We start from the raw sequence: 13,884 nt of genomic DNA on the forward strand, positions 1-13,884 counted from the left end.
AAAACAATATGGGAGAGATTAGGTTTAGATCAACATCTCACACCCTACACCAAGATAAATTCAGAATGGGTGAATGACTTGAATATAAAGAGGGAAACTATAAATAAGTTAAGTGAACACAGAATAGTATATTTGTCAGATCTCTGGGAAAGGAAAGACTTTAAAACCAAGCAAGGGTTAGAGAAAATTACAAAATGTAAATTAAATGGTTTTGATTATATTAAGCTAAAAAGCTTTTGTACAAACAAAAACAATGTAGTCAAAATCAGAAGGGAAACAACAAATTGGGAAAAAATTCTTTATAACAAAAAACTCTGACAGGGGTCTAATTACTCAAATATACAAGGAGTTAAAGCAATTGTATAAAAAATCAAGCCATTCCCCAATTGATAAATGGGCAAGAGACATGAATAGGCAATTTTCAGGTAAAGAAATCAAAAGTATCAATAAGCATATGAGAAAGTGTTCTAAATCTCTAATAATTAGAGAAATGCAAATCAAAACAACTCTGAGGTATCACCTCACACCTAGCAGATTGGCTAAAATGAAAGAAGGGGAGAGTAATGAATGCTGGAGGAGATGTGGCAAAATTGGGACATTAATGCATTGCTGGTGGAGTTGTGAATTGATCCAACCATTCTGGCTGGCAATTTGGAATCATGCTCAAAGGGCTATAAAAAAATGCCTGCCCTTTGATCCAGCCATACCATTGTTGGGTTTGTACCCCAAAGAGATCATAAATAAACAGACTTGTACGAAAATATTTATAGCTGTGCTTTTTGTGGTGGCAAAAAACTGGAAAAGGAGGGTATGTCCTTCAATTGGGGAATGGCTGAACAAATTGTGGTATATGCGGGTGATGGAATACTATTGCGCTCAAAGGAATAATAAACTGGAGAAGTTCCAGGTGAACTGGAAAGACCTCCAGGAATTGATGCAGAGCGAAAGGAGCAGAGCCAGAAGAATATTGTACACAGAGACTGATATACTATGGTAAAATCGAATGCAATGGACTTCTGTACCAGCAGCAATGCAATGACCCAGGACAATTCTGAGGGATTTATGGTAAAGAATGCTACCCACATTCAGAGGAAGGACTGCAGGAGAGGAAACACAGAAGAAAAACAACTGCTTGAACACATGGGTTGGGGTGGACATGATTGAGAATGTGGACTCGAAACTACCACACCAATGCAACTATCAACAATTTGGAAATAGGTCTTGATCAATGACACATGATAAAACCAGTGGAAATGTGCGTCGGCATGGGTGGGGGGGCGCGGGGGGTGAAGGGGAAAGTAGGAGCATGAATCATGTAACTATGTTAAAAATGAATATTAATAAATGTTAAAAAAAAAAGAATCCTGAATTAGCAAGTTTTTTTCTTTCCATAGACAAAACTCTTAAGTTTTTCTTTTTGTGGCTTCAACCTATTTCTCTTTGTTCTGGCCTGTGTGGTCAAAAGAGGATGACTCTATTCCCTCTTTTCCCTCCCTCACTCCTGAGATCCTGGCATCTGGCAGAGGAACTTTCATCTTATCTTCTCCATAACCTCAACAGTTCCTAGCTATCTCCAAATCATGGTACCACATGCATATCCTTTCCCCAATGACTGTGCATAACTTTTGACCCAGCAATAGCTGTGTCCATTTGCCAACTGATGGACATTCCTTCAGTTTCCAGTTCTTTGCTGACACAAAAAGAACTGCTGTACATATTTTTTGTGCATATAGCTCCTTTTCCTTTTTTTTGGAGAGGGGGATCTCTTTGGGATAAATGTCTAGTCGTGCTATTGCTGGGTCAAAGGCTATGCACGGTTTAACGGCCCTTTGGGCACAGTTCCAAATGGTCTCTGATCATTATTTGTAATAAGAATAATGAATACACTAAGGATGTCTGGAGGAATTATTACAAATAATAATAAAAGTAAGATATTGTGTTATTATTAAATGGACTATGTAGTCTCTTTCTGCCCTCTAATATAGTTTCATCTTTCTTACAGAAGAGTTAAGAGTAAGTTGGATCATACAACTGTGAAACTTCATCTAAAATTCCTTGCATGTGGTGCATATAGTCAAAAAAGAAAAAAAACACTAAAAACGTTAGCAATAAGTAAAGCCAGAAAATTCACATAGATTCGAAGAAAAGAAATCTAGGTCAGGCATGCTTCTGTGTATTTCAAGGTCTATGGGGAATTCGATACAATGAGCTACTTTATTTTAAGGTATTTTTTTTAAGCACAGATGTTACACAGGTGACTCAGCTATGCATACAGGGACCATTTCCCACTCTGCTTCTCATCCCCTTCCCCTCCCACTCTTTCTATTATTCACCTATTCACAAGCTATACAGTCACTTTTAGGGCCACAGAGTAAATCCCCTTCAAATGAGCATTTGAGATGAGGCCATTTCATAGGCACTAACTTTTGGAATGTGATCCATCTTTAAGAATGTCAAAATGTATGTTTTTTACAAAAACAAATATAACTTTTTAAAACTAGTATATCTTCAGTAAATCCAGAAACCTGGGTAACATCATCCCATGTAAAAAGAGTAGGAAGTTTTATAAACAAGCTGTTGTTAGTGGTATGTTTGTAATTCAGCAAAGAAACACTGGCCACACTGCTTTGCACTTCTGGAGGGCCTAACACCATGAAACTAGTGGGCTGTGTCCAGCAGGTGGTTTGCACACCTGTTCTTACACAATCTGCAGCTCCAGTACACCATCATTATCCTTTTCAGCCAAAAGGTTACTAGGCTTTTCCACCTGAACTCACAACATACCAAGCCAGTGAGCAGTATTCAAGGCAAGACATAGACTCAGAATAAGCAGATGGAAAATTAATTAGGTCAACAGACCTCTAAGGGATGCAATATTGATGCCAATTTAACCCCTCTGTCTTCCTGTAACATTTGTTTCTTTTAATAATGTCAGGAGTTTTAAATGCAATGGTTGCCATCTACATATTCTTTTCCAAAAGTCCAGACACCCTTAAACCATTCATCATGAGTTTCAATGCAGGGAGAACCCAGAACTTGGAGCATTTAAATGGTAACACTGAGAACTTGATTTTTCTCCCAGTTGCCAGGTTGATATTCCTAAAGTACACATCTTGCTCTGCCATGTTTCTTTTCGAGAAGTTTCAGTGGTTCCTTTTTTAAGGATAAAATACAAATTCCTCTGCTCAGCATATAAAACCCTTCTCAATCTAGCTCCAATCTATTTTTTCTGTTCCAATCTCATACTACTTTCCTAAACTACTTTGAAGATGAAAGCGCCTACTTCATGGCCCCCTTTTCTACATCTGATAGGACATCTCATCTTCTATCTCGATGCTTGTTTTTTTTTTCTCCTATTTCCATACTTTTTTTTTGGATACATTGTTGTTTCCTAACATCTGCCTCTTGGAATCCCTAACCCCTTACACAGCTCAGCTCAAGGACCACCTTCTATAGAAGGTCTTTTCTGAGCTCCCCACTTGTTAATGTTCCTCTATGAAATCACCTTGTATTTATTTGCTTTGCATATATTTGTTTACTTATAAGTATTTTCCTTTAATAGGATAGAGTTCCTCTACAACCTGGTGGTTTCTATTTTGCCTTTGAATCTTCAGCTTAGTAAATACTTAAAACATGCTTAATGGATTGAACTTCATTGTTCTTTGCCTCTCTTTAATCTGTGGTACCATCTGCATAAATATGACATTGCCTTAGAAATTCAATTTTAAAGTCTTCTAGGTCGTTTTTAAGAAATATAAGAAAAGCATCCCTGTTCTGATGGGAAACCACTGAGATTATCCTGTGAGTACTGGGAAGGCGGATACAGTATGTTGGAAGAAATCTTTTGGAGCACCTTTTGGTCCTGGTATTAGAAGTCCATTGGGAGTTTGGACTGCTAAGCAAAGGTCATCTCATAAGTTCAGATCTGCTCAGATCATCCCTACAGCAGCTAGATGGTTCAGTGGATATTGTGCTAGTTCTAGAATATGGAAGACCCATCTTCCTGAGCTCAAATTTGGTCTCACACACTACCAGACAAGTCATTTAATTCTGTTTACCTCAGTTTCTTTATCTGTAAAATGATATAGAAAAAGACAAACCATTGCAGTATTTTTGCCGAGAAAATCCCCAATAGGATCATAAAGAGTAGGACACAACTAAAAAATGACTTGAGAAAAACAACAGGTCATCCCTAGGGATGAGGTAGGGTGGTGAAGTTATATTAGGGAAGCTTCTAATTATGTATGGTCTAAGTAATTCTAGAGCTAATTTTGTAGAGAGCAAGTACACAATTTTACTCTCTTGCTTTACATTTAATTTTTGAAAAAACCTTCACTTCCGTCTTAAAATTACTATGCATGGGTTCCAAGGCAGATGAACAGTAAGGGTCAAGCAATAAGAGTGAAGTGACACAGAGCTAAGAACTGTCTGAGGTCAAATTTGAACCTAATACTTCTTGTCTCTAGGTCTGGCTCTGAATGCACTGAGCCACCTAAGCACCCCTGCTCTGTACTGAATTTTCAAAGGGAATGAGAGTGAGATAAGAGTATTGTGTTATGTAGAAATGGCAGCATGGAATCCCTTCAAAATACAGGGTCAGCCTCACCCAGAATTCCAGGGGACCCCCCTGAAGAACTTTGGGTGAGGGGACAGTTGAGAAGAGTTAAGGCAGTTGCTTTGTGGGCGTTGAGGTGAGCAGATCACTGCTTACTGCTCCTGACTTGGGGGGTTCACCTGAGTGGCCATTGTGGCATAAGCCATCATGGTTTCTACTCAGGGGTTAGCTGGCTTTGTAGGGTTAATCCTTATCAATATCAATATAACAATTATTTAGTGGTTTAGTGATTAGAAATATTAACTATTAGCAAGAGAGCCTCTCGGCTTATGCCACAATGGCCACTCAGGTGAACCCCCAAGTCAGGAGCAGTAAGCAGTGATCCGCTCACCTCAACCCCCACAAAGCAACTGCCTTAACTCTTCTCAACTGTCCCCTCACTCAAAGTTCTCCGGGGGGGGGGGTCCCCTGGAATTCTGGGTGAGGCTGACCCTGTATTTTATAGTGATTCCATGCTGCCATCTCTACATAACAATTGGCATTCCACAGAGGAAGCCAACATCTGTTTCTCAGATAGATACTTTGCTCTTCCTACTCCATGCCTCTTCTCACACTGTTTCCCATGCTTGGAATGAGTTCTTTCTTTTTTAACACTTGCATTACTGCAAGTCTATCAATGCCCAATTCATATCCTTCCCTGTTACTTCCCTACTAATGAGAACAAGGACCTCAAACCTAACATGGCACTTAACTATATATATACACTACCTAATATTATGAGGTGTATCTGTGTCTTCTTCTCCTCTTAGATGGTTCCATGTTCGTGTCTTATTTTCCTCTTAGATGGTAAATTCCATGAGGGCAGAGCCCCTGTCATATCTAAACTTATCTTCTCTAGCATATTAGCTTGATAAAAACTTTATTGAACCAAGAGACTCATAGAGAAGCAGAATGCTTTTGCTGGCAGTGTTGAACTTGGAGGCATGAAGGGATGGTTTAAATCCCCCTTTAGGTACTTACTTATTACCCTGGTGACCCTGAGTAAATCAGTTACCATCTCTGAGCCTCAGCATCCTTATCCTTTTTTTAAGGAGGGTGAGGGGAGGAGGAATAATCATAGTACCCACATCATAGAATTGTTGTGATATTCAAAGGAGATCATGCTATGCTTTGCAAATCTTAAAACACTACAGAAATGACAATTATTCTGATCAATGAAAGTAAATAATATCTGCTAAATAGGGTCCAGGACTAGGAAAAGGAGAAACCAGGTTGTTTTAAAGTCGTTCCAGTTGTGTTCCACTTTTTGTGACCCCATCTGGGGTTTTCTTGACAAAGATAATGGTTTGCCATCTCATTTTACAGATGATGAAACTGAGACCAACAGGGTTAAGTGACTTGCTCAGTATCACACAGCTAATAAGTGTCTGATGCTTGGATTTGAACCCAAGTCTTCCTGGGCTCAATTCATTGCAGGTTTTAAGGTTTAAAAAAAGTGAGCCTGCAGTAGCATACAATACAAACAAAGCCAACTTTACTAAATAATAAGTAAAATTATCAATTAAAAAGGATAGTAGGTTAAAAAAAAACTCCACATAGTTCCTCTTGGAGAACTGACAAAAACAGTCAGGAAAGCATTCCCCTGAGAGCAGTAAGACAAGCAAGATGAAGCTTTATACTTCAATTTTCTTCTTAAGGGGAAGCAAAACATTCTCCTTAATCCATTTAAGGGCCAGTGAAGGAGAAATTTACCCAAAATAGGTACCACTCTTATAGTCACAGCACTCTTGCATTCTAGAACACCAACATTAACCTCATCCTGGATTTAACACATATCTGAAACATAGAGGGACCCAGGTTTCCAGTCTTCTACAGCAAAGCTGGAGATGAGAGGCAGGGCTTGGAATTGGTTTCTTCTACTGAAAGTTGTGTCATCTGACAAGCTGAGTGACCCAGCTTCATCTTTTAAAAAATTACAATACATTTTTTCAGGTTTCCTGTCAATATAATTTTTAATATTGTTCTTTCTCCCCTTCCTGCCCTTCTTCCCTTCCCAAGAAGAAGGGCAATTTAATATAGGTTATACATATATTATCATACAATACATATTTCCATGTTCATTCTGTTGTGAAAGACTCATATTGCTTACACTAGAGAAAAATTCATGGAAGAAACAAAGAAAAAGATGGTATGTTTCAGTTTGCATTTGAACTCTGTCTGATCCTTCTATGATGGTGGATATCCTTTTTTGGTCATGGATCTCTTGGAGTCTTTTTATGAGTGTTCCCTCTTGCATGTTGAGAGAGAAAACAATAGAGTGAATTCTAGGGATTCAAAATTAGTCAGCCCTATTTCAAGGCATGTGGAAGGAGTGTTCTCTCTCTTTTTTTGAATGGCAAAGACAAGCCTGGACAACTCAAACTTCCAATTCTATAACAGAAGAAAAGGAGTAATAGAGAGAGGGTAAACAGAGTAGTGATCACCTTTTCTCTCTAGCAGGGATATGGTAAGGTATAACAGAGCACTTTGTTTATAATTCAGAAGACCTAGGTGTGATTTTCAGCTCTGTGCCTTATTACCAAAATATCCTGGGAGGTCATTTTTACTAAGTCTTGGTTTACTAACCCATTCTAGTTCATAATCTTATGAGACCCATAATTTTCTATCTCTTTCCCCTTTCCCCCTCATAAAAAGACTCAATCTCTTTCTTTTTACCCCACTGGATGATCCCAAAAGTGTTTTCCAAATTCCAGCACTTGCAGCTTCTCTGCCAGAACTGGATCCTACTTGATTGAAGCCTTTTGCTTCTTGGAAAATCAGGGTGATCAGAATTGCTAAACTGTCAGTTAACTAACCTCTCCCAAAGCCACAATCTAAACATTATTCAGATGTTCTTAGTCGTCACCATTTACTGCTCATGTAGCATGTCTGTGAGCTCATGGAACACATCAGCTCATAAGTTTAAAAGAATTGAAGGTAATCCATACTGGGTTGGACTCCTGTTATTCTTTTCAAATCAAAACCAGTTGTGGTTTTGTCTACCTAGGTCTTGTAGTATAATCTTTAAATTCACTCCCACCAGGAAAGAAAGGAAAAAGGAAAGAGGTTAAGAAAAGGAAAGGAAATGAATCCAGGAACAAACAGGCTAACCAGAGTGATCAGTTTTAGAAAGAGGACCCATTGCTTTGTGCAAGATAGTTTGGAAGAAGAAAGGGTGGAGGTACAGAGCTGAGAAGACAAAGAGAATGGTAAGAAGATTCAAGATGTTAATGGAACAAGAGGTATTTAATCTGGACCAGAGAATATTTGGAAGATGTAGGAGGAATAATAGGGGGAGATGGTATCTTTCCCTGAGTATTTAAAGGATTGTTGGGAAAGGCTCCCTGTTGGAATGGCATTTAAGCAAAGCCTTGTGGGAAGCTCAAGATGCCAAGAGGCAGAGATGAGGAGGGAGAACATTCCAGGCATGGAAGAAGTATGTGTGAGTGTATGGTGTCTGTATGAAGGCACTTTTAAAAATGGAAGAACACTGTAATATAGGAGTGATTACTAGAAGAGCACCTGAAAAGTAGTTTTTGGAAGGATGATGATTAGAAAAGACCTCTTTATGTATGCAAATCAGAAACTACCTTGAGTCTAGAGAGCTGAGCCTCAACCAGAACTTTAAATTCATTTACTTATCATTTCCTAAGCACCTATAGATTTCCTGCTTTCTGCATTTCTTTCTTTTTCTGAAATTCAATCTTTATCTAAAGGAAGAAAATGATTCAAACTTTAGTCCAGATTTATTTATAATCTTATGATCTAAATAATCATATGACTTTTGTATTAGACAATTAAAAAAGAATTCTTATTTATAAATATAAAAATATATAATGCATATGTCTAAATGTATATGTGCATACACACAAGTAGATGACAGTCAATCAATAAACATTTAATAATAATCAGGCACTGTGCTATTTTATAATAATAATAATAATAATAATAATAATAATAGTCAGGCACTGTGCTAGACTCTATGGATACAAAAAGAGGCAAGAAACAGTCCCTGATCTCAAAGAGTGCAAAGATGGTGGGGGAGACAAAAAGCAAACATAAATGTATCAACAAGCTATATACAGGATAAATAGGAAGTAATTAAAAGAGACAACACACTGGAATTAAGGGTTGAGAAGGCTTCTTGAGGAAGATGGGATTTTAGTTGCTTTTTTTGTTTGTTTTTTTGCTGTTTTTTTTTAAGACAGGAGGTGGAAATAAAGGGGAAGAATATTCCAGACATAGCAATGGGGAAGGGGTGAATGGTAAAAACAGTCAGAAAAAATGCTTACAGCTGATAAATTGAATAGATAGATATAGAGACAACTAGATAGGAAGAGGTATGGTGGTAGATAGATCAATAGAGTGGAAAATGATTGGCACCTGAGCTATAATATCTATTTTCAGAAAATTTACTTGCCCATAGTCACTCAGAATGTAGGAGAATATAAACTCAGGTTTTCCTGACTCAATAGAAAGTCTTAGGACGTTTTATGTTCTCTTGCCTGAGTCATTGAGCTAATGTCACCAGAGACTTCAGACTTTCACAAGGCTTCTTCTGAAGTATATGAACACTATAGTTCATTGCCTGTTATTAGGCTGAAGACCAGAAGGACAAACTCTATTCCATATGACAAAATGCCACAGTACAGAAAAATTCATTATAGACAAAACTGTGCACACTTCAAGCTGGTGAGATGAAGGTTCCTATATCCCAGACTGAGTGAGCACTGTTGCCCTGGACAGCTCCAAAGAGAAATCCTGTAGATGGTTTAGCTAGAAATCTACTTGAAAAGGGAGGCAGGAACTCCTGAGCTGGAACCAAGATCAGAAAGGGTATGAGATGGACAAGTGGAGATAGGGGTAAGGAGGTCTGATCTTTCCCCCTTCGCACTCTGGCCATCAGAGGGATACCATTTGAGGGAAAGCAAAACTTTGGGTTAGTGGGCTTACTTTTCACTGAGATCTCCAACAGGATGGCTTTGGCTGAGTTTGAAGCTAGGAGCTGGCTGGTTACAGGGACTCGTAGGAGCTGATAAAGTGCTTTTAACACTCTGAACTGAGTGCCTCCGGCTCCTCCTTCGATTTAATCCTCGATGCTCACTTGAACCCAGACTAGCCCTTCGCCTATCTTTCCGTCCATTGGGGGGAGGTTCAGCATTCTCATCACCATCTTCATGCCTCAATGTCATCTAAAGAAGAAGAAAAGGAAAGGCATCGATTTGAAGTTTATATAAATTTGACAGGCAGCATGGAGTAAGCAGAGATGTCAAATAATATATGGTGAATGCAGCACTTACTACTTAAAAATTAGGAAATTTAGATAGGTACATAATACCTGGGGAGAAATCTATGGAACCTGAAAAAAATCATCTTACTGAATTAAATTTTGCATCATCAACAGATCATAATCAATCTGAACCCCTGTCGTGAAAAATATTAAGCTCTTCTTATTTTCATATAGAACAAATTGGGATGCCTATAAATTTTTTACCTCAAGAAACTAGATTTTAAGATAAGCTGAAGACAATGAACTGAAAAAATAAATGAGAAAGTCATCTTAATTTTTATTAATCCCCAAAGTTAGTGGTATTGCAGAAATATATGAAGTCATTCTAAACCCCAAAGACAAAAAGACACATTTCCTATGATTCTGAGTCCATGTGCCTGGTCATCTTTTATAGTACCTCTCCTGGAATACAGGAGAATGAAGAAACCAATGCAAAGATCAACATTTTCTCCCTTTACTCGCTAACTTGAACATTATCTGCCTAGACGATTGCTGGACATTAGAAAATGAAATCCCCAATAACTAAAGAATTAAAATGTCTTTTTTCCCCATTCAGCCACCTGGCAAAGTAATATGCTGTGTCATCTGGGGCAGATCATTTAACTTCTACATTCTAGAGACAACTGCTAAAGACTTACTGAGGCAATATTTGACTCATGTCTTCCTGACTCTAGGCCTAGAGATCTCTTCACAGAGCCACCTAGCTACATTGAGATTGAGATTAGAAGTGAAGGATTTTGTGAAAGCAAGAATATAAGTGCATATCTCTTCCTATTTCTCCTTTTCCCAAAGAGGTGGTTTGGGCTCTGAAAAATAGAAGGAGCTCCCACATTAGTAGCTCCCCATAAGGATGAAATCTCAGATGCTGTTGGTATGGGAAACCATAAATTAATGAAGCATACTGATCCCTCAGATATTCTAAGTTGATTTGATGGTTTTCTAAACATTAGATTACCTATGAATCCATCAGCTGATGAAATGATTTCAGGATACAGATACCAGGCTTGTTAATGAAATTTAAGATGGCTTCTATAAGAGAATCTGGATTGGAGAAACTATTTCTCTTTTGGACATGATACCACAAACCATTTCTCACACTAAAGAAAAAAATGCTTAGCCAAGTTCATCACAACTCAATTTTGAATGACAACTCCTTGGATAAATCTACTGTAAGTTTTACTTATATCTCTAATTGCTATTAGAACAGTAAGATATTAAGAACAAAAGATTAACTCAGAATAAGGATGTCTGTAATCTTTAAAAAATTGATACCCCGAGGTATAAATAATTGCTAGCATTCCATTTAGATTGTCTTAAAAGAGACGTTTCCCTATTAATAACATACTAGCAGATGGAAGATAGGCTGAAACAAGTCTGGAATAAGTCTGAGAAAACAGAGAACAGGGCAGTTTATATTTTCTCTTGAAAAAGGCTTCCAAAAAGCCAAAAAGGAAAAACAAGTCAGAAACATCTAGCTCATATTTAATTAAGCTTCTCCTCCTCCTCCTCCTCCTCCTCCTCCTCCTCCTCCTCCTTCTTCTTCTTCATCATCTTTCTTCTCTTTAGAATTGGATGAAGTGAGGGATAAAGGGGAATAGTATAATTCTAGAAGTTTCCACAAGTAGATAAAATCAGAGATAGGTACTCAAAATAAAGATGGAGGATAATACTACTACTAATACTTAGTGTTTATCATGAGACTACTATATGCCAGACTGCGCTAAACACTTTACAAATATTATTTCTTTTGATTCCCACAACAAACCTGTGAGGCAGATGCTCTTATTTTCCTCAATTCACAGTTGAGAAAACCAAAGAAAACAGAGATTGAGTGGCTTGTCCAAGATAGAACAGCTAATAAGTATCCTAATGCCAGATTTGAATTGTTGACTTCTTGACTTCCATCCCAGAGCTCTATTTGGTACACTATCCCTTACAGTGGATAACGGGTTAAGGTTGAGATATGAGTAGTGAAAGACTAAGTGAAAATAAGAATTTGGTTGAATATAAACACATATCTCCTCCTAATTCTTCTTTTCCTTCTCTTTCTTTACTTGCTTCTCTCATCAAAACTACTAACCTTAGACTATATTCACTATTGCCCTGGACCCTTTAAGTCCAAAGTCTCCCACTGGGGTCTACTATAATTCAAATTTCTTTGGCAAGAAAAAAATGTGAACAATCTAATCTTAACAAGTCTTTGGTTGACTTCAACCAAACTATACTTGTGGTATTATCTTTTTTTTTTTTAAGACCTTTACCTTCTATCTTAGACTCAATACTAGGTATTGGTTCCAAGGCAGGAAAGCAGGAAGGCTAGGCAACCAAGGTTAAGTGACTTTCCCAGGGTCACAGGGAGTATCTGAGTTCAGGTTTGAAACCAGGACCTCCCCTCTCCAAGTCTGGCTCTCTATTCATTGAACCACCTAGCTGCCCTTCAAGCTATATATATTTTTATTAGTATCTGGGGAAGATTATGTATGTCCTAACTAGGGATGGAATTTGCTCACCTTGGGGAAGTCTATCCTACAAACCTTATACTTTCTTAGATGCTATAAACTTCCAACATCTTCAGAGAGGGTTTGTTTTTTGTTTCTTAACACTTTGACCTGGAACACTAAGAGATAATATCCATTATATAGCCTTTTCCGACCATCAACCCACATTTTATAATGACAAATTATTAAGTGATACCGACTCTGATGATGAAAGCTTTTCAAGAAATATCATAAGAAAGCCATCTTCATGCATTTTCTATTGTAAATTGGACCATTAGCTCGTAATCAAACTCAACACTCCATATCCTATCTCCATTCATTTGCATCAGTTGTCCTCCTTGGCTAGGAACATTCTCCTTCCTTGTCTCTGTCTTCAGAATCCTTATCTTCCTACATGGCTCCCTTTGTGTGGTGCTAACTCCTCTGGGTAGTCTTCCCTGATCCCCTAAGTTGCTGATATTCTTTCTTGAATTATTTTGGATATTTCTGCGTACAAAATTGTCACCTCCCCAATACAATGCAAACTCTTCAAGAGATGGTATTATTCTTTTTCTTTGTATCCTAATACCTAACTTTGCCTAACACATAATAGTGAGTAATAAATGCTGGTTGAGTCAAAGTGAATAGGGTAGAGAGATGTGGAAGAGGGAAAAAAAAGTCTGAAGAAAGTTTAATACGAGGTCTAAGTCAGTTAGATTACCCCAAGAGCACTAAAATGAAACAAACAATGAAAAATGGAAATGATCTGGGAAGATACCTCTGACAAATGATTATATCAGTGGCTATATTTGAACTCTACTTATGGTTCCTCCAAAAAGAGATCTACACTAAAATTTTTTTAAATGCAAAGATATTTTATGTTCCCAATTATATGTAATAACAATTTTCAACATGTGTTTTCTGAAATTATAAGATCCAAATTGCCTCCCACCCCTTTTTCCTGCCCCCTCTTGGAGATGGTAAGTAATTTGATCTGGATTATATATATGTATTATCATGCAAAACATACTTCCATATTGGTCATTGTTGTAAGAGAATGCTCATATAAAACCAAAATCACAAAACAAAACTCCAAATAAACTAATGTGGAACATATTATGCTTTGATCTGCATTCTATCTCCAACAGTTCTTTCTCTGGAGGTAGAGAGCATTCTTTGTCAAAAGACCTTCAGAATTGTCCCAGATCATTGGATGCTGAGAGTAGCTAAGTCTTTCACAGCTGATCATTCCACAATATTGCTGTTACTATAACATTCTCCTGATTCTGCCTATTTCGTTCCGCATCAGCTCATGATGTTTCCAGCTTTTTATGAAATTATCTTGCTTATCATTTCATATAACACAATAGAATTTCATTATCAATATCCACCACAATTTGTTCAGTTAGTTCCCAATTGATAGACATTCCCTCAATTTCCAATTCTTTGCCACCACAAAGAGAGCTACTATAAATATTTTTGCACAAGTAGGTCCTTTCCCCCTTTTTATGATCTCTTTGGTA

The 13,884-nt window shown here is 37.6% G+C and overlaps 1 protein-coding gene across 3 annotated transcripts in view; it reads right to left on the reverse strand.

The window, feature by feature from the left end:
* Positions 1 to 13,884, reverse strand: part of FHOD3 (formin homology 2 domain containing 3) — a 703,058-nt gene that overhangs the window by 188,964 nt on the left and 500,210 nt on the right. For all 3 annotated transcript variants that reach the window (XM_044664978.1, XM_044664968.1, XM_044664960.1), the window contains exon 10: positions 9,548 to 9,786. In XM_044664978.1, the coding sequence (XP_044520913.1) occupies positions 9,548 to 9,786 (239 nt within the window). The remainder of the gene's footprint in view (positions 1 to 9,547; positions 9,787 to 13,884) is intronic.

The sequence above is a fragment of the Gracilinanus agilis genome, chromosome 1, assembly GCF_016433145.1.
Source record: "Gracilinanus agilis isolate LMUSP501 chromosome 1, AgileGrace, whole genome shotgun sequence".
Taxonomy (NCBI): Eukaryota; Metazoa; Chordata; class Mammalia; order Didelphimorphia; family Didelphidae; genus Gracilinanus; species Gracilinanus agilis.